Source organism: Onychomys torridus, unplaced genomic scaffold, assembly GCF_903995425.1.
Source record: "Onychomys torridus unplaced genomic scaffold, mOncTor1.1, whole genome shotgun sequence".
Classification (NCBI taxonomy): domain Eukaryota; kingdom Metazoa; phylum Chordata; class Mammalia; order Rodentia; family Cricetidae; genus Onychomys; species Onychomys torridus.
Window position 1 is genome coordinate 82460 of NW_023411815.1, and position 27395 is coordinate 109854.

At 49.6% G+C, this 27395-nt stretch overlaps 2 protein-coding genes across 5 annotated transcripts; one reads left to right on the top strand and one right to left on the bottom strand.

Annotated features, from left to right (window-relative positions):
* Positions 1–832: 832 nt before the first annotated feature.
* Positions 833–4467, bottom strand: Bst2 (bone marrow stromal cell antigen 2). Of its 4 annotated transcripts, none has more exons than XM_036175955.1 (5): positions 4129–4467; positions 3397–3472; positions 2961–3000; positions 1467–1582; positions 833–1323 (listed from the first exon to the last, which is right to left on the bottom strand). In XM_036175955.1, the coding sequence occupies exons 1-4, from the start codon at positions 4426–4428 to the stop codon at positions 1483–1485; spliced, it is 516 nt and encodes a 171-aa protein (XP_036031848.1). In that variant the 5' UTR covers positions 4429–4467; the 3' UTR covers positions 833–1323; positions 1467–1482. The 4 variants fall into 4 exon arrangements, with proteins under 4 accessions (XP_036031848.1, XP_036031847.1, XP_036031850.1 ...); XM_036175954.1 differs by having other exon boundaries at positions 833–1345; XM_036175957.1 differs by lacking the exon at positions 2961–3000.
* Positions 4468–15759: 11292 nt separating this feature from the next.
* Positions 15760–20264, top strand: Mvb12a (multivesicular body subunit 12A). The gene is made up of 9 exons (XM_036175947.1): positions 15760–15905; positions 15981–16079; positions 16294–16390; positions 17848–17974; positions 18219–18338; positions 18421–18527; positions 19136–19197; positions 19728–19784; positions 19944–20264. The coding sequence occupies exons 1-9, from the start codon at positions 15822–15824 to the stop codon at positions 20004–20006; spliced, it is 816 nt and encodes a 271-aa protein (XP_036031840.1). The 5' UTR covers positions 15760–15821; the 3' UTR covers positions 20007–20264.
* Positions 20265–27395: the final 7131 nt, after the last annotated feature.

The window sequence follows — 27395 nt, forward strand, 5'->3', positions numbered from 1 at the left end:
CCTAGGTCAGGTGGATAGCTTTATTTCTTGTGCAATTTAAGGTGAGACCTTCCTTCCTTCCAGCCTTACTAATAGACTCCTAATTTCTTACCTAACCACTTCTGGAATGCAGACTGAGCACATAGATCCCTTCTTGATAGACTAACTGGTCATCAGCTCTCAGCTGACCGCCTCCTCTACCGCTCCTTTTGGGTTGTCAGAGAAAGCCTGGTGGTCACTGCCTGCGGGAAATTCTTACCTGCCTTATGACCCCTAAGAATTTAAGCCTGTGACCTTGCTCTGCCAGAGGAGGCTATTGCTTGGGTTTATAACTGAACACCCCAGAGACTTGAGAGGACGGAGAGGGATAAGGAGATGGAGAGGACGGGAGGACGGAGGACGGAGGACGGAGGACGGAGAGGGATAAGGAGATGGAGAGGAAGGGAGGACGGAGAACGGAGAGGGATAAGGAGATGGAGAGGAAGGGAGGACGGAGAACGGAGAGGGATAAGGAGATGGAGAGGAAGGGAGGACGGGGAACGGAGAGGGATAAGGAGATGGAGAGGACGGGAGGACGGAGAACGGAGAGGGATAAGGAGATGGAGAGGAAGGGAGGACGGAGGACGGAGAGGGATAAGGAGATGGAGAGGAAGGGAGGACGGAGGACGGAGGACGGAGAGGGATAAGGAGGATTGCGACCAGAGAGAACGTGTGGATGAAATGCAAGATGAGGAAGAGCTGGATGGGAAAGTCCTAGCTGGGTAAGAACGAGATGAGAAGGACCTAGATGAGGCAGAATTAAGATGGGAGAATTAAGATAGAACCTAGAGGGGACCGCAGATAAAGGTAGAGAGAAATCAGGCAAGGAAGGAGCTAGGCACGAGAACAGAACTGAAGCTGTGCAGACAGGATGTTATCCCAGAGGGAAAAAGTAGACGGACAAAGAGCTCGTTGTGCTGAGATTCTTTTTCCTGAAAATAGTCCTCGCCGTTCATGGTCTCTCTCCTGAGCCCCTGGGAAGGATATAATTAAGGCTGGTCCGTTAATAATATACAAGAGGTGGGAAGCAGGGCAGGGAAGCAGGGGACCCAATGACACTAGCAACTTAGAAGCAAGTTTTCTTTCCAAATTATTTTTCGGAACTCGAAAACACCAGAACTAAGGGACCCCTCCCCAATAACCATGAAAACAAACAAGGAGGTGCACCCCTCGCCGTCCCCGGTCGTAAGGCGGGGAGGGAGGTACAATCCAGGCTCCACCAGGTGGCTTCTACATCCTCGAGGCTGCCGCGATTCCTCCAGAGCCACCGTGATCCCCAGCGACTTCAAACAGGTGCAACCGCATCTGTGTCAAAACAGGCTGTGGCCTAAAGAAAGGAGAGACTCAGGGGCTACTGCCACCGGATCCGCCCACCGCAGGGCCGTGACCCCTCCCTGAGCTGGCCAAGTACAACCCACACACAACCTCCCCTGGACCCAGTTCCTCACCCAGAGCACTGGATCCTCAGAAGGGCAGGATCAGCAGCGCTGTGAGCATCAGTAGGCTGGGGACCACCGTGGAGCTGGCAGAGTTCTGCAGTGTTCCAGAAGCTTCCTCTGCGGTCCTGGGTGGAGAGGGCATGGCGCAGGCAGAGGTCACCTGACTCCTGATGACCTGCCTCCGGTTAAAATGTTTCTGAGCTGGTTTGAAATTGGGGGAATTCTAGGTGGGACTCCACCCTGACCACGCCCCCAGCCCCTCACTGGGGTTCTAGGCCAGGGTCTCTGCCAGGTCCCCAGCCCTATTCTTACTATTTCAAATTCACATTTTTCTTTCCTCCGACTTTTTAAAAAATGTTTATTTATTTATTATGTATACAGAAGAGGGCGCCAGATCTCATTACAGATGGTTGTGAGCCACCATGTGGGTGCTGGGAATTGAACTCAGGACCTCTGGAAGAGCAGCCAGTGCTCTTAACCTCTGAGCCGTCTCTCCAGCTCCCTGAGACTTTATTTTTATTCTTTTTAATTTTATTATATTTTATTTAGTGTGTGTGCATGTGCATGTGTGATGTGTATGCATGAGTGAATTCAGTGCCCTCAGAGTCCAGAGGTGTGGAGCTCATGGAGCTGGAGTTATGGGTGGTTGTGAGTTACCCAGTGTCCTGCCTGGTTGCTGGGACCAGCTCCAGGTCCTCTGCAAGAGCAGCCAGTGTCTTAGCATTGAGACTTTGCGGGAGACCTCGCTAGTTGCTCACTCAGGTGGACCTGGACTCAGGCTCCTCTTTCCTCCTCTCCCATGGGATCTCAGGGGTGTCACCCAGCTGAGGCTCCTAGGCTGCCCCACCCACCACATCCCTGAGGGAGGGAGCAGGGACTGGTCACCATGGGCAGTGGTCTAGGGATGTTTTCCCTCTGAGGCTCTTTGTTTTGTTTGCCAAGACACAGATTCTCTGTGTAGTCCTGCCTGTCCAGGAACTGGCTCTGTAGCCCAGGCTGGCCTCGAACTCACAGAGATTCGCCTGCCTCTGCCTTCCCAGTGCTGGGATTAAAGGCGTGTGCCATGTGCCTGGCCCTACCTGATTTTTATTGTTATTATTGCTATTTTGGCAGTGAACTTCGAGACCGGAAGGCTACAGTTTTGCTTGCATACCCTCTTCCTCTTCCAGGAGAGACAGGGTCTCTCCCTGAAAATGAAGCTTACTGCCTGGGCGCATCCGGCTGGCCAGTGAGGCCCATGATATTTCTATCTGTTTCCCGGTACCGGAGCTACAGACATAACTACAGCCGGTTTTTAAGTGGGTACTGGGGATTCGAACTCAGGTCCTTAAACTAGTGTTGCAAGCTCTCCTCACTAAGCCTTCTTCGCAGCTCAGACCTGAGCTATGTGGATCGTGTGAGCCAAGTGGGTTCCGGGTCTTGAGGAAGGAAGTGGAGAGTGGCGGGGTGGGGGGATGGCGGGGGTGGGGACGGCGGGGGCGGGCCGGGGGCGGGGTCTCTAACCTCAGCTTCTCCAGCTCCTGGTTCAGCGTCATGACCTTGCCTGCAGAGACACGTCAGCAGGCCGGAGTGTGGACAGTCAGCCAGCGAGGGGAAGGCAGGGGAGGGCGGGCAGGAGACACCAAGGCCAGTGATCGGCCAAGGACGGTGGGGTGGGGGAGGCGGGGTGGGGAGCGGCGAGGGGTGTGGGAGAGCGAGGCGCGGGCTGTGGAAGGACCCTCAGCGCCGCAGCCCCCACCCTCCTGGCCGCTGCTTCTCCGGGGCCCTGCTTCACGCCCACGGCCACCCCGTCTCTCGCTCCCATCCCGTCTGGGAAGAACCCGGACTCCCGAGGCCCTCACCCTGGGCCACCACCTCTCCCCAAGTCCGGGGATGGAGGCCTGCGGGCCCCCTCAGTTCCCTCCCAGCCCCGCACCCCGCACCCCGCACCCCTGCTCACCCTCAAGCTCCTGGATGCGGGCCTGCTGCTCCCGGACCTGAGACACCTTCTTCTCCAAGGAGTCCTGAAGGGTCACCTGGGTCAGAAAAGGGCGGAAACACGGGTCGGCTGTTGTCTTGGTCCCTAGAAACTTCCCAGGCCAAGTGGTCAGAGGACCTCCTTAGCCAAACAAGCGCCCCTCGGCACCCACCCAGGCCCAGCAACACACGTGCCCTTTTAAGCCCCACTTCCCCACGGGAATTTGAAAGCCCTTCATGGCTAAAACCTACTAGAAAGTTCCAGATGCTCTGCAGCTCACACAGATTTTGCAAGTCCTCCCCAAACACAACGACACTTCCCAGTCAAGGTCTCTAGGAGACACATTCAAAGTTCCAATATTTGCTGGGGTGTGCGCGTGTGCGTGTGTGCGCGCGCGCGCGCGTGTGAGACGGGACGCCTTTAGTCCCAGCCCTTGCGAGGCGGCGGATCTCTATGCATTCGTGGGCAGCCTGGGCTACAGAGTGACTTCCCCAACAGCCTGAGCTATGCAGCTGTCCAAAAATTAGAAAGTTTCAATCATCAGGGCTGAGTGGCGTCCCGGAGAGGCCCCGGCGCTGTCCCTAAGTCAGTTCAAGCATCTCCATCACCCTCCGCAAACAGTCCCGCGAGGGAGCATGCTGAGCCCCGACTTCGGAGCTGCAGGAGCCCCGGTCAGGTGGGGGCGGGGCGGGCCGCGACGGTTCCCGCTCTTACCACGGTCCGGTTGCAGGAGTCGGCCTGCGTCTCCGCCTGCAGCAGGCTGTCCTGGGCGCGGGTGAGCTGGCGCTGCAGCAGGTGCGTGGTGTTGCGGCACTCTTCCTGCGCCCGCAGCCCGTCCCTGCAGGCCTCGCTGTTCGCCCTGACGGCGAAGTAGATCAGCAGGGCGACCAAGACCGCCTGCAACAGGAGCACCAGGGCCGCGGCCGCCAGGTACCGCGGGCGGATGCCCCGGCCCTGCTCCTGCCATTTCTCGTCCATGGGCACCTGCAGGTAGTGGTAGAAAGCGGGTGCCATGTGGTTTGTGGGGCCCGGAGCTTCCGAGGGCGCTGGAACCCTCTCCCGGCCACGCCCCTCAGCACGTCCCGCTTCTAGCCAATAGCAACTTCCAGAGTACCTGGGTCACTCCCAGAGCAGCTGGGGTGCTTCCAGCAAGTGAAAGATAGCCTTTTGGTTTCGTTTTCCTGGAAAGGGAGGAATTAGTGTTGGCCTTGTGACGGGAGGCTTGCTGTGAAATTCCCCTGGAAGGAAAAGAAACTTCTGGAACTCAACTCAAATTCTTGGCCCTCCCTGTCCAGTACCGGATGCCTGGCGCTTGTGGGCTTGGGACTCATCTGAACCATGGCTATCCACAGTAGTTGTTGGTTTGGTCTCTGGGTAGTGTTGGGAGCACTGCAGCCTAGTCTCAGGTCCCACCGGTACCTGTGGAAACGGACTCACTCGGCAAGGACCAGCGGTCCACGGGAGAGTGAAGGAATTTGTAAGACTCGTGCGGCTTGCTGGCCCTTTTCTCTCTAGTTATATTGGTGATTCTTTGGGCGGTTTTTAGTTTTATTTATCAGTCACACGTGCAACAGCTGTAATTTTCCCTGGAAATTCTGCTCTTTCTCAAATATGTCCCAAGATTCAGCAAGGGGTTAATGCTTCTTATATCTTTTATCTGGAATTGCTAATTACAACTCCCAATCCTGGGAACTTTTCTGACTCAATGGAGACAGTTAGGTACATATGAGAACACAACACCTGGAACATCAACCACGTCTCACAGTTCAGGAAAGGAGAGCAGGGCACGTATACACAGACTAGGAAGAAAGCCTCGGGCATACACATAGTGCCAACTGTTGAGAGTAAGTTCCCTGGACACCAAGCACAGAATCATTGGTAGCATCTGGGATGCTCTAAGAGGAAAAAGCACAATGCAAAGTATGGAAAGACCTATCCTTACCATACACGAGAGCTTATATTGGTGGAAGAAGTCTGGTACAGTGGGATGGGAAAGAGTGCTTTATCAGGTCTGCCTTTTACAGAGAGATTGAGACATGGGACCCTCTTGTAGAAAGGGAACTGTGTAAAATATATCTTGAAAGAATTGTCTGGTTTGAATATTACTTTAAGCATTGCACCCAGGTCTATTACTTTCTACTTTGTAACCACAAGTAGCCACCAGCTGACGTAAGTGCTGCAAGAGCAGGATGTGTCTGACTCAATATTTAGTTAAGCCTGAAAAATGCTGAACTCTGTGTGGAGAATAAGGTTAAACAGGGGGCGGGAAGGTGTATTTGGGAAAGCATAAAGGGGAACAATGGGGGCTTTCATAATGATCGTGATGGATTCCTTAAATTATGATGTATTTTCTTCTTTAATTAGTTATTTTTATTTTTTTTAAGATTTATTTATTTATTATGTATACAGAAGAGGGCGCCAGATCTCATTACAGATGGTTGTGAGCCACCATGTGGGTGCTGGGAATTGAACTCAGGACCTCTGGAAGAGCAGTTGGTGCTCTTAACCTCTGAGCCATCTCTCCAGCCCCCTATTTCTATTTTATGTGCATTGATGTTTTGCCTTCATGTATGTCTGTGTGAGGGTGACTGGTCCTCTGGAACTGGAGTTACAGACAGTTGTGAGCTGTCATGTGGGTGCTTGGACTTGAACCCGGGTGCTCTAGAAGAGCAGTCAGTGCTCTTAATCCCTGAGCCACCTCTGCAGCCTGTGATGTATTTCTTAAAGTCAAAACCAGAAACCAATAATAGAGCTGTGCATATAACCCAGGTAAGAAAGACGGCCTGAGCTATTTGTGGCCACTGGAGTGCAATCCACTTGGTGGTCAGAAGTTTTCCTTGTACTGTCACCCCTTCCCCATCTCAGGGCCTGAAAGGCTGGACCCTGGCAGGCTAGGGAAACTGAGGCTGCAAGGTTGAGTTGTGAACTGAAGGGCAAAGACCAGGGTTTGTGGCCAGGGTCTCAGTGGTGACTTTTGTGTCCCCTTGATCCACGGAAGGGCCATGGGACTATGGAGCCTCTGTAGCTAGAAGATGCCCTGCCTCCTGCAGGAAATCAAGGCAGGCCAGGCAGGGGAGGCCCACACTGTGCCTCCCCACATGGCCCTGGCCAACAAGCAGGCTCTTATCCTGCCACCAAGGGCATCCTGGCAGAGACATTTGCCACCCAAGTTACAGCAAGCTTTCTGTGAATGGGGATGGGAAGGACCATCTTTTCTAGAGAGACCCTGAGGAGACAGAATGTTTCAGTATGCAGTAGGCAGTCAGTGGTGGTCCTGCAGTGGCTGGTGGGGGAAGACAGACACAGATTGCTGCAAGCCATAAGAATATGTTATAGAGATTCCAGCTGTATATAATAAAGCTATAGGTCCTAGAAAGGTCAAGGAATCTTTCTAGAGGGAAGCCATTTATCAGAGAATATTTGATGTTATTCAGCTTTTAATATATCCGCTGTCTTCTGCTATGAAATTCTTGTGCACTCATACTCTGCTGGCCATATGGCAAACAGTATAAACTTCTCAGACTTACTGCTGATCTACTAGGTAACACCCCTGCAGACCTAGGAGCCGGTGGACTGTAGATACAGAGCTTTGTTTCTTGTGCAAATGAAGCTCAGGTCATCCCTTTCCTTCAGGCCTAGTGGCCTTGCAGAGCTATTGACTCAGGACAATAGGGTTTTTTTTTGCATAACCAGGTGCTGTAAAGACTGGGGCAGAATTCCTGGTTGGAGCAGAGTGGCATGGCCAGAGAGAAGAGTTTCTATAGATGGTAAGGCAGGCGGGCCGAGGAGTAGGAGCAAGGGAAAGTTTTGCAGACTGTAGGTGGATTTGAATCAGGTCAGGAGAAGAGGAAGGGAAGATGGAGAATGAAGGAACAGAGGACGAAGATGAGATCGAGCGCGTAAGAGCTTAGTTATTACTAGGGCTTGAGAGGACAGGAAAAGAAAGCACCAAGAGGAACTGAGTGTCAGAACGGAACTGAAGCTGTGTAGACAGAAGTTTGTTATAGAGAAATAAAGTAAATGGACTTAAGAAACCGGTGTACATAGATTCTTTGTTGTTTTTTTGTTTTGTTTTGTTTTGTTTTGTTTTTTTGAGACAAGGTTTCTCTGTGTAGCTTTGCATCTTTCCTGGAACTCACTCTGTAGCCCAGGCTGGCCTCGAACTCACAGAGATCCGCCTGCCTCTGCCTCCCAAGTGCTGGGATTAAAGGCGTGTGCCACCACTGCCCAGCATTAGACTCTTTGTTTTTAAAAGAAGAATATTTATTTGTTTGTTTGTTTCTTATGTATACAGTGTTCTGCCTGCATGTGTCCCTGCAGGCCAGAGAGGGCACCAGATCTCATTACAGATGGTTGTGAGCCACCATGTGGTTGCTGGGAATTGAACTTAGGACCTCAGGAAGAGCTGCCAGTGCTCTTAACCACTGAGCCATCTCTCTAGCCCCACATAGATAGGTTCTTTTCCCTCAGATACCCCATGCCAGATGTAGCATCTTCCCCAGGACTCTGAGAAGGATTTTCTCAAGGCAGGCCCCTGGGAAAAATCCAATAACAGATTACCGTGAAACATGGCCTGGAGCTTGCATGGTATTTTGAGGAAAGTTGATGGGTACTATTCAGGACATACACAGCACAGAGCAAGAGAGAGGCCCAGAGAAGTGCGGCATACCTGCCACCCCAGCACTCAAGAGGACAGGAGTTCAAGGTCAGCCTCAGCTATATGATGAGTTCAAGTCTAGCTGGGGCTACATGAAACACTGCCTTAGACATATACCTCTTCCCCCTCCCACACCTCCAAAACCAAAACCAAGCCCCAAAGGAGACACCAGAAGAGAGGCCCTTCTATTGGGGGTTTGCTGCAGGCCGCAGGAATATATCATAAGAACTCAGCTGGTTATGGCAAAGTCACTACAGTCAGCTGTATTCTGTTATGAAAATCATGTGTGCCTTCACAGTTTTCCCAATTGACTTTTCCCCCTAGAAGTGCTAACAGTGTGGACTGATGACTGTCTGGACATACACATTCCAGGTATTTGGAGAACAGCCTCAGGAAAGGCTTTCTCTGGAATCAGATATCTCCCTTAGCCACTTTCAAGGACTAGCAATAATAACAGTCCACATGCTAGTCTCCTGATTTAAGATAAATTCCACAAGGAGACACCATCTAGGTTAGGTGGACTTTCAGTAATAGCTTGACACAATGTAGCTCAGACCCTCCTTTCTTACAGCCTTACTAACTTTATAGACCTCTAACTCCTTACCTAACCACTTCTAGGAATATTTAGATAACTTTCTGTGCTGACAGCTATGCTCAGCCAGAACCCCAGTTCAAGCCTCCCTGTAATTATCATCAGTGGCAGCATCCGGCCAGGTCCATCCCCAGATGGAGGAAAGTACCTTCTCAGAGACACCTCTGTACTCTCTAAGAGCAGACTTAAGCATCCAGTTTACCCATTTGAGAAGGCCTGGCGGATGTGCCAATTAAGCTTACCTTCCTCCTTTCCCAAACCTTACCTCTAGTTCCAGATCTCCCTTTAACTATCACCAGAGGCATCTAGCTGTACACGGGTTGCCTAGCGACTGAGCACACTTTCCCCACCACCACCCTACAGATAAACAGCAGATAGCTTGGACAGATAGGAGCCACAAGAAAAAAGAAGGCAGTTTTATTTTCTCCCATTGACCTAGCAACTTATAGATTCTTAACATTTTCTACCAATCACATTTAAGACTATAGTGGAGCACATAAGATCCCTCTTATTAGATATTACCCTAATTAAGCCTTTAGTTAATTCATTCCCCATTGATCACTTCCCTTTTGGGTTGCAAATGAATATTAACAGTTATTGCCCCTCTCTGTGATTCTTATCACCCCTCCATTTGACCCTGGAAGCCTGGCTTTGCACTGCCAAGGGAATACTGCTTGTAAGTGTATATATACCAGGACTCCCAGGGCACGGGAGACAGAGAAGAGAAAAGAGAATGGAAGAACTAGATGGGTAAGAACTTGAGAGGAACAAACCGAGATGGGGAAGAACTAGATTGAAGGGCTAGAAGAGAGTACTAGAGGAACGAGATGGAAGATGAGGAAGAGCCAGGTGGGGAAGAACAAGATGGGAGAGAAAGGAAATGGGAGAGGAGATGGGAGAGGAGCTGATATGGGAAAGAACAAGATGGATGAGAACCTAGAAGGGGCAGAACTAGATGAAGGAATTAAGACAGAACCTAGAGGGGACCACAGACAGATAAGTGTTCAGAGAAATCAAGCAAGAAATTAGCTAAATATGAGAGCAGAATAGAAGCTTGTAACTGACACAGAATAATAAAGTGTATGGACTAAGAAGATTTGTGTACATAGATTCATTTCTTTTCATCAAAGATTAATTATCAACTGGTTGTAGATTCTTCCTGGACCCTGGGAGGGGACTATCGAGGGGCTGGACCCCTGTAGTCCTCGTTAGGGGTTGGAAGGGACTTCCTGTCTGTCTGACCAAGGGAGGCAGAATGTAACAGGCCCAGTTGCAGGTGCCAGTCTGACAGTTTCTGGAGGGGGTTGTACACTTTTCCAGATTTTCAGCCTGATTACAATGCAAATTTGGCTCGATGGGTCATTTCCAAATATGTGTTACCTTGTGGAGTCAAGGCAGGGGCCCTGGGTCTTCCAGAAGGTCTGATGGGGTACCTGAGGCAGCAAACCAACTCCCCTCTACCTGGAATCCCCCTTTATGGCTGGCTGCCCAACCTCCAAAGAGTGAGTAGTGGGTATGGTCCTGCTCCACATCCTGAGAGGGCTTAGGTGCCCTGCAAGGAGAGACTGTGGCCCTTGAGACCCGCCAAAGCTTATTTATTGGGACAATCATTTTCCAGCCTTGCAGACAGCCTGTGACCCTGCCAGAAACACAGTGTGGTGTGGGGGTTCCCCTGCAGGCTTCACAACAGGCAGAGAAAGCCAATCAGGATGAGATAAGAATGAAACTCAGTTCAGCCCAATTTTATTGTAGCTGGTGCTGGACCAGGACTTCTAGAATCTGGCCCAGATCATTTTACTTTAGCAAAGCACAATTATGGAAAAAAGTATTCAGATAATAATTAACTCAGCCCCATGAATACAACAAAGCTTAAGACGTGCTTCTACTGTGGCTCTTGGCGAAGTACGTCTTTGAAAGGTTTCATTGTGGGATGGTCGACTTGAGACAAAGCTCAAAATCAGGGTCTAGGGAGAAAGACTGAGGTAAACATAACTCCTGTGGGGTCCGGATTGGCCTGACCTCAAGACAACACAGAAGTCACTTAGGCTGTTGGAAAGCACGGTGACATCACGGTGACAGAGTGGGTTTTATGGCCTATAAGCAGTGTTCAAGGTTTAGGAGAAAGGATGTCGTCTGGGGTCAGTAAATTCTGGGAGGTACAGACAAAGCCTGTCTCGTCAGACAGTGAAAGATGTGTAAACAAAAGCTTATAGAAAGTCTCCAGAAGAGGCCATTTTTGAGACCCGTCCTCTCTTCCTCCACGGACTTGGGTTTTATTAAAGCCTCACTCTGTTACTACAAACAGCGTGACCTCAGCACAGTTTGATGGCCTGAACTGGCATACTCGATTTTCAACGGTGGTGACTTCTGCTGCTGCGTAAACAGATGATCTGAAAATCTTTTATAGCTAAACTTGCTCTCTCCTTCTCTATTTCTTCCTAACTCCACCTGTCCAGTGTCGCTCTTACATGTGGAAACCCCCACCTCTAACCAACAGCCTGTCCTAATAGAGTCAGGAAATTATATCAGGCTGCCAAAGGCTGTTCAGCCCCTTATCCATCTCTCCTTCCCTGGGGCTTACCCCCTATGCCTGTTTTCTCTATTCTTGTACGATAATTCCTGTCCTGAAAACAGAAATCATAAAACAGGGTTTATGATGGAATTTAGAAAACAATTTAGTAAGATGTTAAAGCTGCACCACCATATACTCATACAGGAACGTACCTCGTGCTGGCAGCCAAACTCTGTAACTTAAGAGTCGTCTGGTGGTACCAATCTCAGAAGACATGGAGTCACAGGAAGCACTGTGCAGCAGTGAGCCAGGAGAGGCTATGGTGCGTTATGAAAATCTGAGAATGTCACAGCTGAAGTGATACAAGCCACAGAAATATACAAAGTAGGATCTCAGCTGACCATGACAAAGCTAACACCTGGAAGAAGCCAAGGGCCCTCCAGAGGTCAAGCTGAGCTCAAGGAGTCTTGGCAATATTTGGCTTTTGATCATCAGCCGTTTCCTGCTATGAGTTTCGTGTGTGCTGTTGTAGCTTTTCCATCATTTATGGGTACCATTTCCCCTCTACCAAAGGAATATTTAGATGCACCATTTCCCCCCTACCAAAGGAATGTTTAGATAACCTTCTGTGCTGACAGCTATGCTCAGCCAGAACCCCAGTTCAAGCCTCCCTGTAATTATCATCAATGGCAGCATCCAGCCAGGTCCATCCCCAGATGGAGGAAAGTGCCTTCTCAGAGACACCTCTGTACTCTCTAAGAACAGACTTAAGCATCCAGTTTACCCATTTGAGAAGGCCTGGCAGATGTGCCAATTAAGCTTTCCTTCCTCCTTTCCCAGACCTTACCTCTAGTTCCAGATCTCCCTTTAACTATCACCAGAGGCATCTAGCTGTACACGGGTTGCCTAGCGACTGAGCACACTTTCTCCCACCCTACAGATAGACAGCAGATAGATAGGAGCCACAGGAAAAAAGAAGGCAGTTTTATTTTCTCCCATTGACCTAGCAACTTAAAGATTCTTTTTCTTTTTAAGATTTATTATGTATACTGCATGTATGACTGCAGGCCAGAAGACAGTGGTAGGTCTCATTACAGATGGTTGTGAGCCACCATGTGGTTGCTGAACTTAAAGATTCTTAACATTTTCTACCAATCATATTTAAGACTATAGTGGAGCACATAAGATCTCTCTTATTAGATATTACCAGAATTTAGCCTTTAGCTAATTCATTCCCCATTGGTCACTTCCCTTTTGGGTTGCTAATGATAATTAATGCTTATTGCCCCTCTCTGTGATTCTTATCACCCCTCCATTTGACCCTGGAAGCCTGGCTTTGCACTGCCAAGGGAATACTGCTTGTAAGTGTGTATATACCAGGACTCCCAGGGCACGGGGAGACAGAGAAGAAGATTTGGAAGAGTAAATGACTGGACTAAGAGCTCTGTGTGCCAAGATTCTATTTCTCCTGAGCCCCTGGGATGTATAATACTAAGGCTGGTCCCTTGAATATTATACAAGACGTAAGTAAGTTCTGTGGGTCCAAAAGAGGTTTGTTTTGTTTTGTTTGTTTGTTTGTTTTATTTTTGTTTTGTTTTTTGTTTTGTTTTGTTTTGTTTTTGGTTTTTGGTTTTTGGTTTTTTTTTTTTTTGCTTTGTTTTGTTTTTCGAGACGGGGTTTCTCTGTGTAGCTTTGCACCTTTCCTGGAACTCACTCTGTAGAACAGGCTGACCTTGAACTCACAAAGATCTGCCTGCCTCTGCCTCCCGAGTGCTGGGATTAAAGGCATGCACCACCACCGCCTGGCCACAAAAGAGTTATACAATTTACACCTTAGCAAGTCAATTGCCACACACCACAACCTCCTATCTGAAGCTCCCTAGAGAGACATGCCAAAGTAGTTCTCAGCCATGTGACACCCTGGGTTTCCAAGTCCCATTGCAAGGAAGTTTTGCAGAGGCTTTGAACCCTTCAGGAAGAACTCAGGTAAGATTTACATACTTCAAACAAAAGGTAGTGGACACAAAAGGCAGATCAAAGCCCAGTGGTGACTCTCAGGTGTCAAGCCAGCCACAATGCTCCGTGGGAACTCCCTCTCTGGTGTAGAAAGGGGGGGTGGGCTAGGACAGTGACTTAAGGCATGTCAACAGCAGTTCTGAAGGTATAAGAAGATGTCTTGAGGTAATGAAAAACGATTCAGATTTCTTTCTCCCTCTATACTATTGTCATATTAAGATATCAAAAGTTCAGGAAACCTGCTCCCAACGGTTCAACCTGACCACTCCTGTGGTGGGGTGGCGTGATTCCCTGCAGACCTTACAGCAGGTGGGGAAAAAAATAACCCACGAAGAGACAAGAATGAAATGCAGCTCAGCCCGATCTTATTATAACCAGTCTTGGACTAGAACTTCCAAGGCCCAGATCATTTTACTTCAGCCATATTTAAGCACAGCACAATTTTGAAAGAAAAAAACAACAACAACAAAGTATTCAGATAACAATGAGCTCAGTCCCAAGTGCACAACAACTTAAGACATGTTTTCACTGAGATTCCTTACAAAGTACATCTGGCTTCTTTCACAAGAATGGGTACTGTTAACTCAGAGGTAGTGCCAAGATTTGGGGTCTGGGGAGTTTGGCTGAGGGAAACGCAATGGGAGTCAGGATTGGCCTGACACTAAGATAACAGAAGTCACTTGGGCTCCTGTAAAGCACAGGTGACCTCACTCATAGAGTGGGTTTTATGGTTTAAAAGCAATTCTCAAGGTTTAGGGGAAAAGTCTTGGATAAGTAAACACATAAATTATGGGAGATACAGGCAGAGCCTGTCTCTTCAGACAACAAAGGATCACCAAGTTGTGAAATGACATCCTGGTGTTCCGGGAAGAGCAGTTGCTCCTCATAGAGTTACAGATGGTCGTGAGCTTCCATGTGAGTGCTGGGAATTGAACCTGGGTCATCTGCAAGAGCAGCCAGTGCTCTTAACCACTGAGGAATCTTTCAAAGGTAACAAATACATAAATGAAAATATATACCAAGGTCAGGGTCAGCCTGGAGGCTGAGTGCTTGCCTAGTATGTGTGGGTATTTGCATTCCATCTGCAACCCCATAGAAAGAGGATCCTTTGCTCTATAAGATCCATAAAATTTAGCAGGCAGTGGTGTTACTCACCTTTAGCCTCAGCACTCAGAGGTAGATAGAGGCAGGCAGAGCTCTGAGTTCCAACCTAGTCTACAGAGTGAGTTCTAGGACATCCAGGGCTGCCTAGAGAAACCCTGCCTCAAACAAAACAAACAAACAAAAAATAACCACTACCACATCAAAAACAAACAACAACAACAACAACAACAACAACAAAAACCCTTATTTCGCCTGTGAAAAGGCCTTCAGGTCCATCTTATTCGTTATTTAACTCAACAGCTGCACAGCCACAATAATTTCATTTATCAAAGGTCCTAGAACTGAAAGTATTCAAACTTCTCCTTTCTACTTTTTTTTTTGAGGTGGGGGGTATTTTTTCGCCAATATTTTAAAGTATTTTTGTTTATCTCTAATTTACAGCAGGATCTCATAGAGCCCAGGACACTCGAACGCATGGACACTGACGTGACTAGCATCATCTTGTTCTGATTCCGTTTGAGCCTGCCGAGACACTCTCAGCCTGCCACCCGCTAACAGCCACACCTGCCTTGGCAACACTTTGGGGGCTGTCCTTGACCCTGACCATAGTCCAGATGTATTAACCAAAATAATGTTTGTGCCAGCTAAAACATAAAACTGAAATAACCAGAGGAAGTGTAAAGCAGAAATCATTGTCTTGTGTTGGAAAGTACTGCTAAAATATGCAAAAAGACATGTTGTCCCGTTACTCCAACGCCGGCCCCCACACTGACATAATTGGTTCTTAAAGGGTTTTGTCTTTAAAAACGCTGTACTCCAGGGCTTCCGCGACTCTTTTATTTATTTATTTATCTATCTATCTATCTTTTTATTTATTTATTTATTTATTTATTTATCTTTTTTTTTTTTTTTTTTTTCGGTTTTTCAAGACAGGGTTTCTTTATGTAGCCCTGGCTGTCCTGGAACTCACTCTGTAGACCAGGCTGGCCTCGAACTCAGAGATCCGCCTGCCTCCCAGTGCTGGGATTAAAGGCGTGCGCCACCACCGCCCGGCCTTACCATTATTAAAGCACTCTTGTAGTCTTCATTGGCTTAATTAAATGAGCCTGGTTGTCGCTAACTATCTCTTATGGGTCATCTCACCAACCAGCACCCGCCTTTTGGAGGTGTTGGAATGACAGGTCGTAGTACCTGGCCACCACCAGTTTCCCTGAAAAGGTAGAAGGGGTCGGTGGGCGATGTCGCATGGAATTCTGGGGAGTGTAGTCCCGACAGGGAGCTGAGCCGCCCCCTCATCGCCCTGAGTGGTGATTAAGGGCGGAAGTTCTAATTCTTTTTCCGCAAACATCTCTCAAGGGTGTGCCCAGAGGGCGTGGCTCCACCAGATTGGTCCACAGTTTCTGCGCATGTGCACTAGCTGCCTTTTTTTTTTTTTGCGGCGCACATTTGCAAGGTCTTCTGGGAGTTGTAGTTCGAGGTTCCAGGCTGTCCGAGGGCGTTAGCTGGTTTCTGAGTTCCCAGGAAGGATGGATTCCGGGGCGGACGCGGAGCCGCTCGCGGGCCTGGTCTGGTCGTCAGCCCTGACGCCGCCGCCGCCGGGTTTCAGCGCGGTGAGCAGGGGGCGGGCAAGGGCGGCAGGGGCGGGCAGGGAGGGGACAAAGCCCGCTGATCCCTACGACCCGCAGATCACCTGCACCGTGGAGGGCGCGACGGCCAGCTTCGGCCGCAGCTTCGCGCAGAAGGCTGGCTACTTCCTGTGCCTGAGCCCGCTGGGCAGCCTGAGGGTGAGCAGGGGCATCCGGAAGCCTGAGCCTGAACCCTTCTCGACCCTCCCCCGCTGGCTGACATCCCTGACCCTCTTCCAACTCTCCCCTGACCCTGCCCGATGACACCCACTGCCCTTCCTCCCTGCTTCTGCCTCTACCCTCCCTGCGCACACCGTTAACCCTTAATCCCTGCTGTCCGCCCTCCTCCATCTGCCCCGTCTCCTACTCCCAGAGCGCTCAGGACAATGTGGTAGTGGACATGCAGATCGTGATGGACAAGGGCCCCCTGCCGTCCGGCTTCTCTGCAGTCAACGACCCTCTAGACACCAGTAAGATCCGCGGGCCCACCGAAGAGCAACGGGCTTGGGAGCGGCCGTCTGGTACAGAATATGACCTAGCTGGGTAGAGAGGCACAACCTGATAATGAAGAACTTGGCAGGAGGATGGTAGTGAGTTCAAGTCTAGCGTGGTCTACAGAGTGAGGCTTTGTCTCAACCCACTACCCCCAAATTAAATAGTCGACACACACCTGTCACAGTAGCACTCAGGCTGAAGCTAGAGGATGGCCGTGAGTTAGTCTCAGCTTCCCCTGAGCAGTTGGGCATAGTGGGACACACCTGTCACCAGCCTGGGCTACCCGGAATCCTGTCTCAAAACAAACAACAACCCCAAATGTTTTGGCACACCCACACACCTTGCTGACTGACGCTGGTCCCTGCTGCTTGCCCTCTGCTTCTGTGGCCCAGGGAATCCTTCTCTTTTCCTTTCCAGGCTCTTGCACAGCGGGTACACCAGGAACTGGCTTTCCCTGCTCTCTGCATAGCTCAGCCTCCCCTCCCCGACCCCTGCCCCACCCAGCCGCCCACCTCCCCGCTGGTGCTTGGTTCTCAAGGTGTCTTTAATGGCTCTGCAGAGGGTCAGGTCAGTGTGCAGACAGGAGGCTTCCCAAAATTTCCCTACCCTCCTTTTGCTGCTCTTTCTGGACTCAAACGTGTTTCACTGGCTTTGCAGGTGGGGGCAGGGTTTCAGTGTGTAGTCCCAGCTGGCCTGGAACTTCAGTCCTCTCCTTCAGGGATTCACAGGCATGAACCATCATGCCTAGCCCCTTGCAACTGTCTTAACCGGCTGGGTATGGGGCTGCTGCTCTTTACCTCAGCACTTGAGAGGCCGAGGCAGGAGGATTGCTTCTAGTTCAGAGCCCCTTTGGTGGTGAATTCCAGGGCAGCATAGACTACAGAGTGAGACCCTGTCACAGAAAGCTAGGGCTGGGACCATAGTCCGGCTAGCAGCTTCTCACTCTGTGCGTGGAGCCCGGCTCCATCCCCAGCACCACATAAAGGGCATGCCCTCCAGCACTCAGGAGGCCATCCTCAGCTACAAAGTGATTTTGAGGCCAACCTGGGCTACTTGAGACTCTATGTCATAAACACAAATATATATAATACCAATAGCCTTTCCCACCCCAAGAAGTACACACAACAGCCTTGGGCTGGATTTTTTTTTTTAAGAGCAGTTTTGTGACCACCCCTCCCCTTGTTATAGGACAGGGGAAAGTCAGGTTGGGTGCCAAAATAGATACACCACTGTCGATCCCACAGCCACCCCCAAAAATTCAGCAAAAGTCAGCCTGCTTCAATGACTCAAAGTTAGTGCAGTCCTCTCCTGTGATTACCATTTATGATTGAACCAGCTCCCCAAGTTGACCCCGAAACACTGCTGGTGAGCATCTCTGGGTGCTCCCTCCCTGCCCTGCTCCCCTCTCTCACTCCCCTGCCCCCACTCCCAGAGGCCTCTGTGTCCAAGAAGAAACGCATGTGTGTGAAGCTGATGCCCCTGGGGGCTGCTGACATGGTTGTGTGTGACGTGAAGCTGAGTGGGAAGACCAAGACAGTGCCCGGATACCTACGAGTGGGGTAGGGTGGAGCACCCCGTCCTTAAGCTCCTTCCCCACCATTTTACCTCCAGATTTGACTTCTCTCTCATCCCTCTGCATGTGGGGTGAGGATCTCAGGGGCCCAAAGTTAGTACGCTGGTTGGGATGAGGTGGAGCTCGGAAAGAGAAATACCCCAAATGGTGGCCACAGAGATACAGACCCTTCCTTCCAGCCCCGGCTTCTCAGAGCATTGGTTTCCTCCTGTCCCCGCCCCTTGCTCCAGGGACATGGGTGGTTTTGCCATCTGGTGCAAGAAGTCCAAGGCTCCAAGGCCAGTGCCCAAGCCCCGCACTGTCAGCCAGGATATGCAGGGCCTCTCGCTGGACCCACCCAGACAACCCAGGTGAGGCCCAGGCACCCCGGTGGGCAGATGGGCCAAGAGGAAGACTTCCAGCCTGCTGAGGTCACTGTCCCCTGCTCCCCAGCAAAGGCAGCCACCCCGAGCGGACGTTGTCCAGGCTAGGCTCCCGGGCATCCACTCTGCAGAGGAATGACTCCATCTATGAGGCGTCCAGTCTCTATGGCATCTCAGGTGAGCAGAGTGGAGATACGGCAGTCTGGGTAGGAGCTATGACTTTCCCACGCATGGGGACCTCTCCCTGGCCCTCCCACCAAGCTTTTTATTTTTAAGATTTATTTTAATTTTATGTATGTGCATGTTTTGCCTGCATGTGGTCCTGTGTGCCATGTGTGCATGGCCCTGGGTGTGGTGGAAGAGGGGACGGAGCCCCTGGAACTGGAGTTAGAAAGGGTTGTGAGCTGCCATGTGGGTGGTGGGAGCCCCAGACTGTAATTTCCCCCCTTGGTGGTTGGGATTGAGACAGCTGGGACGTCATGCTCTGCAGACGCCCAGGGCAAAATCCAGGGTGTGCTCTGTGACCCTCTTCCTGGGCTGACATTAACAGTTTCTCCAGATGGGGCACCAACAACAGACCAGTGCACAGAGTCCAGTTTAGGGAGCGAGTGGGTTGACCGGGCTTGTGGCTCCAGGATCACAGCCGCTCTAACAAAGATGGCGGCTCTGCTAGGACTCTATCTGTGCTCCCTGGGTGGGCAGGGTCACGGGCTGGGGGTGGGGGAGGCAGCTGCAGGGTGTCCTGGGACCTTCTACCTCAGCATCTCTGGGAATTTTCCTTGCAGCCATGGATGGGGTTCCCTTTACACTGCACCCCCGATTCGAGGGCAAAAGCTGCGGGCCTCTGGTAAGTCAGCGTCCCTAGGATCTGAGGGCTGGAGTCAGCCCTTGTTCAAGGGGCTGTGACATTCTCGCTGAATGACCCAGCACAGTGACCATGACCTGAATGGGTGAGGGGTGGAGACCAGGGGATCCCAGAGTAGGGGTGTGAGGAGTGGGGTGAGACTCAGGCTAGTGTTTGTGGAGCAAGTCCTGAAAGATGGGAGATTTAGGGCTGGGTATGGTGTTGCTTGCCCGCCATCCCAGTCCTCAGGAGGTGGAGGCAGGGGGCTCTGGAGCAAGCTCATCCTTGGCTACATGAGACACCATCTGAGAAGTTGGGGGCATGCTTGAAGAGATAGCTCAGCCGGCTCCTGCCGCGAAGCCTTGCTTTAGTTCAGTTCTTGGGTCCCACATAGCAGCAGAAGGAGAGACCGCCTCCTGGAAGTTATCCTTGAACCTCATAGGCCGTGGCGAGTGTTTGTGCGTGCACATGGCGTGCACACACGCCACGGTTCTGTGGGACTCTGGCCTCACGCTCTTACTTCTGTCCACTAGAACTTTTCTGCCTTTGGGGACCTGACCATTAAGTCACTGGCAGACATTGAGAAGGAGGTAAGTGCAGGGCTGCATGCAGTGCTGGGGCACCACCTAGGTACCCCAACTCCTCAGGGACGGACAGCTGTCCCTAGTCTGTCCGCACTCCTCAGTCACTCCCAGTGTACCCCTCCAGTCCCCGGCGCCTCCTTCAGCCCCCTCTCCCCACTCCCCCAGTATAACTATGGCTTCGTGGTGGAGAAGACAGCAGCTGCGCGCCTGCCCCCCAGCGTCTCCTAATCCCTGCCTCGGGTGCCCCCTGACCGCCACCCACCTCAGCACTGCTGATTGATATCCAGCCTCGCAGCCTGGAGATAGGGTCTCCTGCCTGGAGGTGCAGGGGCGGCCTGGATGGCACCTTCTCTACACTTGTCAAGTCTTGCGTCTGGAAGGCTGCGCATGCGCCCATGCTCCGGCACTAAACACTTCCTGGTACCCGCTGCGTGGAGTCTTTTGTTTTCTTTCTTTTAAGATTTATTTTGATTTTAATTGTGTGTGTGTGTGTGTGTGTGTGTGTGTGTGTGTGTGTGTGAATGCAGGTGCTCTTGGAGGCCAGAAGACAGCATTGGATCCCCTGGAGCTGGAGCCCCAGGTGGTTGTGAGCTCCCTGACATGGGTGCTGGGGACTGAACTCATGTCCTCTGCAAGTCCTTTATGTTATTTATGAGACAGGGTCTCATGTGACCCAGGGTGTCTTAAAGCTCTGCCTGCCTGGTCTATGTGGTGCTCAGCATGGGTGCCAGGGTCTTGTGCGTGCCTGGTGTGCACTCTGCCAGCTGAGGCGTGGCCTCAGCCTTAGTTACTTATTTTTAAATTTTGGAGTTTTCTGGCCGGGCAGTGGTGGCGCACGCCTTTAATCCCAGCACTTGGGAGGCAGAGCCAGGCGGATCTCTGTGAGTTCGAGGCCAGCCTGGGCTACAAAATGAGTTCCAGGAAAGGCGTAAAGCTACACAGAGAAACCCTGTCTCAAAAAAACAAACATAAATTTGGAGTTTTCTGGACATTGGTTTCATGCAGCTGAACTTAGTTTTATGTGTATGATGTTTGCTTTGCCAGCGTGTATGTCTGTGAGGGTGTCAGAAGCCCTGGAACTGGAGTCACAGACAGTTGTGAGCTGCAGTGTGGGTGCTGGGAATTGAACTTGAGTCCTCTGGAGTAGCAGAGCCGTCTCTCCAGCCCTGAACCTAAATATTTTTTACTTTTATTTATTTGTGGGAAGAGGGACTCCTGAGTGCTGTGTGCAAAGGTCAGAGACAGTTTTTAGTCTATGCAGCTGTCTCCAAGGCATGCCTCCATCCCACAGTGAAGCTCCCTCATCTGAGCAACTCAGTCACCTCAGGAAGTCCCTAAAACTGACCGGATGCACTAGGCCTCGCCCTCCCCAAGCATGTGTAAGTTGTAAGGGCCGCTGAGAGTAGCTTAGACAAGCTGAGCATCCTGGAAAGGACACCAACCTTTTGGGCTGCACTCCAGGCTCCCAGCTCTGTGAGCTGTCACCCCTACTGGGGTGGGCTTTGGTGACCCAGCTGTCTGTGAGTCTTTTCTACTCCTATAGGTGACCCAAATAAAGCTCAGTGTTTCATCAAATTGGTATTGGTACTTTGTGGTTGGTTCCCCAATGGGTTAGTAGATATTTATTCACATCTAGCCAGGTAGGGTTACACAGCACCTTCCTCCATGTGGGTCCTGGGGTTTGAACTCAGGTTGTCAGGCTTGGCCGCAAGCACCTTACACTGATGAGCTGTGTCACCCACCCTCTTTAGAGAAAACTCACACTTGGAGTTTACCCACAGAAACAATAATTCTCACTTCATAAGAGTCCTGAAGATTGACAGGCTTAAAAAGCAAGCGGTGTGAAAAAATAAAAATTAAAAAAAAAAAACAAGCGGTGTACTTTATATCCTTGCAAAGTGTGCTGTGAGCCTAGAGTGACGGGTGTTGGGGGGTGTTTGAGCACACCGTGAACCCCAAATTTTCATTTGCATTAATTAAATAAACTAACTTTGAGCGAGGAGAAGAAAACTCTTCTGTGGGAGACACCAGCAAGGAGAGAAGGTCAGCTGGGTGCTACTCAACCTCTCTGAGCTGGCAGGTTTTCACTCCAGCCTTTGAATCTCGAGTCTGATTTATAAATATAATGATAGAGATTTAGTTAAAGCTACCTTTAGTGGCAGCAATAGAGCCGGTGCCAGTGGGAACAGAATTCCTGCCAGGCTGTGACCTGAGCAGTCAGGCTGCTGCCCAAGAAGCAGGCCAGTAACTTCAGAGTCATAATTGCTGGTGAAATAGTTAATAATAATTAAGGTACAGCCACTGTGCCGAAGTTAAAACAACAGGCAGATGTGTAGGCTGTCTGCAAGATTGTAAACCCTGATGTGAGACCCCACACTACACAGCAGAGTAGACTCCTCTACTGAGGGCTCAGGATGGTGCACTCTTACATGTCATCTAAATCTTTATTTGAATGTATGTGTATGTGCACATGCATGCCATAGCACTTGGAGGCAAGAAGAAGGCACCAGATCCTCTGGAGCTGGAGTTACAGGCAGCTGTGCGCCACTGGCCTTGGGTGCTAGGAATAGAGTGTGGGTCCTGTGGAGCAGCAGCAAGTGTGCCTAATGGCTGAGCCACCCCTCAGCCCTCTCTGACCCTCAGCCCTTCCCCTCAGCCCTCTCTGAACCTCAGCCCTTCCCCTCAGCCCTCTCTGAACCTCAGCCCTTCCCCTCAGCCTTTGTTTCTCTTTTTCTGAACAAAGACCATGCTTGCCGCATCTCTGTCTCACACCCTGTTCATTTTAAAGTTTAACAGACATGACCCTGAGGCAGCCTGGCTGTTTATGGTTGTCTAAACTTAGGCATGGGTGAGGGGAGAAATAACCCCGGTGTTTTGTACATTGGCATGAGGCACCTTTGGAAACAAACCTGGGTTTTGTCTGACATTGGACAGGCACACGAAGCATCTTTGTCTTTAGAGCTCCAGAGTTTCAGCAGGATGCTATGGGAGGACCCTTCTGTACGCTGTGAATGTGTTGCTGTCATTGGTTGATGATAAAGCAGTTTTGGCCTGTGGTGAGGCAGGATAAGGTGAAGTGGTTCAGTCAAACTGAGGACCCAGAGAAAGGGCGGAGTTGAGGCAGACACTTCAAGATGTGAAGGAACTGGTAAGCCGTGGGCCACGTAGTATTACATAGAATAATAGAAATGGGTTAATTTAGATGTAAGAGCTAGCTAGTAATAAGTCTAAGCCAGCGGCCAAACATTTATAGTTAATATAAGCCTCTCTATAGTAATTTGGGGAGTGACTACTGGGTATAAGTGGGCAGACAGGACAGAAAGTTCTGCCTCTGTTTACACATAGCACTCTAATGTGCTGCACGAGCATCCACATAAAGCCTGAGGAAGCTTTAGAAAGGGTTCTAGAATCCTAATTAGACTTACTAAATAAAAACCCTGAGTCAGACATTGAGGATGAAAGCTGAAAGATCAGAGAAGCAGAGCAGCAGCCACTGGAAACTTCTTACCTCTACAAGTCCTCAGACAGGCCAGGCGGTGGTGACACACGCCTTTAATCCCAGCACTTGGGAGGCAGAGACAGGCGGGTCTCTGTGAGTTCAAGGCCAGGCTGGTCTGTAGCTGAAGTTATCCTGTTCCTGCCCGGCTCCCATGGCCCTCAGACCCAAGAAAGACTTTTATTACTTATAAACTGTTTGGCCATGGCAGGCTTCTTGCTAACTATTCTTATATCTTAAATCAACCCATTTCTATTTATAAGCAGCCATGTGGCTAGTGGCATACCCGTATCTTAACATCTCATGGCAGCTGCTGGCAGTGTCTCTCTGCCTCAACCTTCCACTTCCCAAAATTCTCTTCTCTGCTTGTCCCACCTATACTTTCTGCCTGGCTACTGGCCAGTCAGCATTTTATTTATACAGAGAGATATCCACAGCACTGATCTACAGAGCAAGTTCCAGGACAGGCACCAAAACTATGCAGAGAAACCCTGTCTCGAAAAACCAAAATAAAATACAAAACAAATCCTCAGACTGAATGGGGGTCGAGATCCTGTCTCCACCCACCTTATATTCCTGTCTCTACCTCCCCAGTGCTGGGATTAAAGGTGTGTTCCACCATCACCTGCCTCTGTTTCTCTTTTAGAATGGTTCAGACTTGTAGCCCAGGGTGGCTTTGAACTCCTGATCTTCCTGCTTCCTCCTCCCAAGTGCTGGAATTAAAGGTGTGAGCCACCACTGCCTGGCCTCTATGGTTAACTAGTGGCTAGCTCCACCCTTTGATCTCCAGGCAAGCTTTGTTTGTCAGAACACAAACAAAATATCACACAACATCCAGTCAGTGGTGGCACACGCCTGTAATCCCAGCACTCGGGAGGCAGAGGCAGGTGGATCTCTGTGAGTTTGAGGCCAGCCTGGTCTACAGAGCTAGTCCAGGACAGGCTCCAAAGCTACAGAGAAACTCTGACTCGAAAAACCATAAATAAATAAATAAATAAATAAATAAATAAATAAATAAATAAAAAAGATATATCACACAACACTAGAACACAGAAAAGGAGCCAAAAACAACTTCATAGTTGTACCTTTCATGCGAGCCGCAGTACAGAGACACCATGGCATGTAGGCTTGAGCTGCAACATGGCAGATTCCGAGTCTTCATGGGCTGCAGAAAGAGGTTTGTCTCAGCTGCTGCCTATAGGCTTGAGAACACAGCTCCATGCTCTATGGTGGGTTAGGGTTTCTGCTCAGACAGACAAAAAAAACGTTAGGGATGAACAATAAGGACAATTTATACAGAAAGGTCCCCAAACAGGTCACGGTGTATTTAAAAGATGTATGTAGGCTTGAAAGAGAAAAGAGAAAGAATATATACAGCCTTAGATTTAAAAAATAGATTTAAAAATAATAAAAGTCCTTAGAAAGGGGAGTAAAGTAATATACAGAAAATGAGCCACAAGAGGATGAAAAATACAAGTCTGGATTATGTATGTTGTGTTTTCTTTGGATGTTTTGACTGTTAACAAGCTAACTTCTGAGAGAGATTGGATTTTGGGGACTGCTAGGTTAAACCAACCTATATATTTTGAAAATATCTTGACTTTGAAACTTGAGTCTGGGGATATGTTGCTTTGGGAAGGAGGTTCTGCTTTTGTTTCCACAGAAGGTAAGAGGTTATGGACTCATTCTGGGTTAAGAAAAATCTGGTTTGATCAAGGAAGACCCCCTGAAAATCCTGAATACAGACATGGGAAAATAAATGTAAAGTGACTACAAGACATGTGATGTATACTGCTCAAACATAAGACAAAAAAGTGTCTGAGGCTGGCTGTGTACAATGCACTGTTTATATTTATATTAATATACATGTACATGATTGTTGGTTAAGTGGAGCCCCATGTGCGGGCCATGCCCACGGAGGAGAGTGCTGGATGTATTGGTGACGGAAGAGTCATGAGCCATGGTTACCTTTCTAGAGCTTTATTGGAGGAGAAAGGGGGGGGGGAGAGAGAGAGAGAGAGAGAGAGAGAGAGAGAGAGAGAGAGAGGGGAAGAAGAAGAAGAAGAAGAGGAGGAGGAGGAGGAGGAGGAGGAGGAGGAGGAGGAGGAGGAGGAGAAGGAGAAGGGAGAATACAGAAGGAGAGAGAGGTGTGGAAAAAGAGAACACAGAGAGAGCACCCAGCCTAGGACATAATCCTTACAATGTTACCTTTAAAAGTTTATGTATTTTCAGAACAAGGGGACCAGACACCATCTGGATGGCCCAGATGATTCAATGTTTCAATACACCTCTTACAGTTTCCTCTGAGTTCTTTCTGCATCCAAACAACTTCAAGGCTGCTGGCTGAGGTGGACCCACCACACAGAATACTCCAGTCAGGAGTTGACCATAATTCTAAATTTTCTCAGGGTCCCCATAAGATTGCCAACACCCCCAATCAACAGGAAGTAGTCGAGAGAACTATACCCAAATTCCCAAAATATTGCTTGTGAATGTTTCTTTTCATTTAAGGGGGGTTGTGTAGTGGGTAGCCATCCCAGCCTTGGCCTGGAAATTCCAACCCCCATTGAGGCTTCAGTAATGGTCAAGCCCACAAGGCGGGGCTGAGGGAGGAAGCTGAAGACCCAGGATCGAGAGGAGAGGGATCTCTTGGTTCTGGGACCCTGGACGCTGGAGGTAGACCAAGCAGAGTTCTCCAGAGAACACCGCTGGACTGCGCCATACCTTTCCCAGACCCTGCAACCTATCCCTTCATTTGTAAGTTACCCCACAAAATAAACCTCCCTTTTAACTACGTGGAGTGGCCTTAATAATTTCACCAATAGGGTTGGTTATAAATTGTTAATGGTCACAGTCGATCTCTTTCTAAAGAAGAAAGGGGGATATGATATAGAAATGATGGGGAAAAGGGTAGATTATTGAACTAATTTAATCCAAAAAACAACTGTTAAGCTAAAAATATTTTACATTGGTATTGATTTTAGTTTATTGATACAATTTAAAGTCAATTTTGTTATACTGTATGTATATTTCTACTCTCGTTTAAGGTATTGTGTTTATACAGCTCAATTAAAAATATAATATATAATTTAAAATACAGACTAACAGTCATCTATAATAGTCAAACCTATAGTCATGTTAGTTAGGTTTTCTAGGTATGCAGAGATATACTCCAAATAGATAGTAATCTTCAAATACTTCAAAGACCTACTAATTATAGCATTTGAAATGTTTTAAGAACTTGGGATTCTTTTGACATGAGACAATGTGACATGAGAATCTGCTCCTGGCAGCACCAATCTACTCCCGAGAGGATGATGGGCATTCCATATGGAATTTGTTTTCTTTTTGGTAAAACTGGTCTATTGGGCAGGAAACTGCCCTTGCCTCTACTGCTGACGGTAAGCAAGCTGTCCAAACTGGACAAGCAGGACACAGGAAAAGTGACTGCTGAAAATTGCCAAGATAGGGTGGGGCAGTCCTTCAAATTTTCCTGCTTCTGAAAAAGGTCTGTCAGATATTCTAGGCCTATAAGCTGAATTTGGATGCCCCAACATTGCAGAGAAACCTTGGGTGACTGTCCAGGCAGCCAGCTGTTTCTGTCATTTCTTGCTTTCCTTTTTGTTTTGGAAGTCACTTGTTTGCCCTTCCTGCTTACTCAGGTCTCATAGAAGCTCTGATGAAGATGGCTGCTATGCTGGGGGACAGAGCTGGAGATCAGTTAGAGAGGTCAGAGCCAGCACAGGCCAGTCAAGGCTGGATCAGGATCTCAGAGGAGCCTGGCTAAGACTTGAAGTCTGTCAGTGAGAAGATTCAGAGGGTGCCACTAAGCCTGGACACAGGGATCTGACCCTACCTGCTGCTGCGGGGCTGCCAGGTCCCGCCCAGGCTGCTGTGGCGCCAGCCACCAAACCGGATCGGAAGCAAACGCCATTTGTTCCTGGTCACCTTCCCAGCTGCCCTGAAACCACCCGGATTGCTTTTCAGAGCACCCGCCGGTAACCAGAGGCCTCCAGTGACCTGCGCGTGGCCTGGAGTCAGAAGGAACCGGTGTGCCCTGGTCTCTGGGCCAGCGCTGGGGTCCCACAGGACCTGCCTGGGACTCACAACAGCTCTGTGTG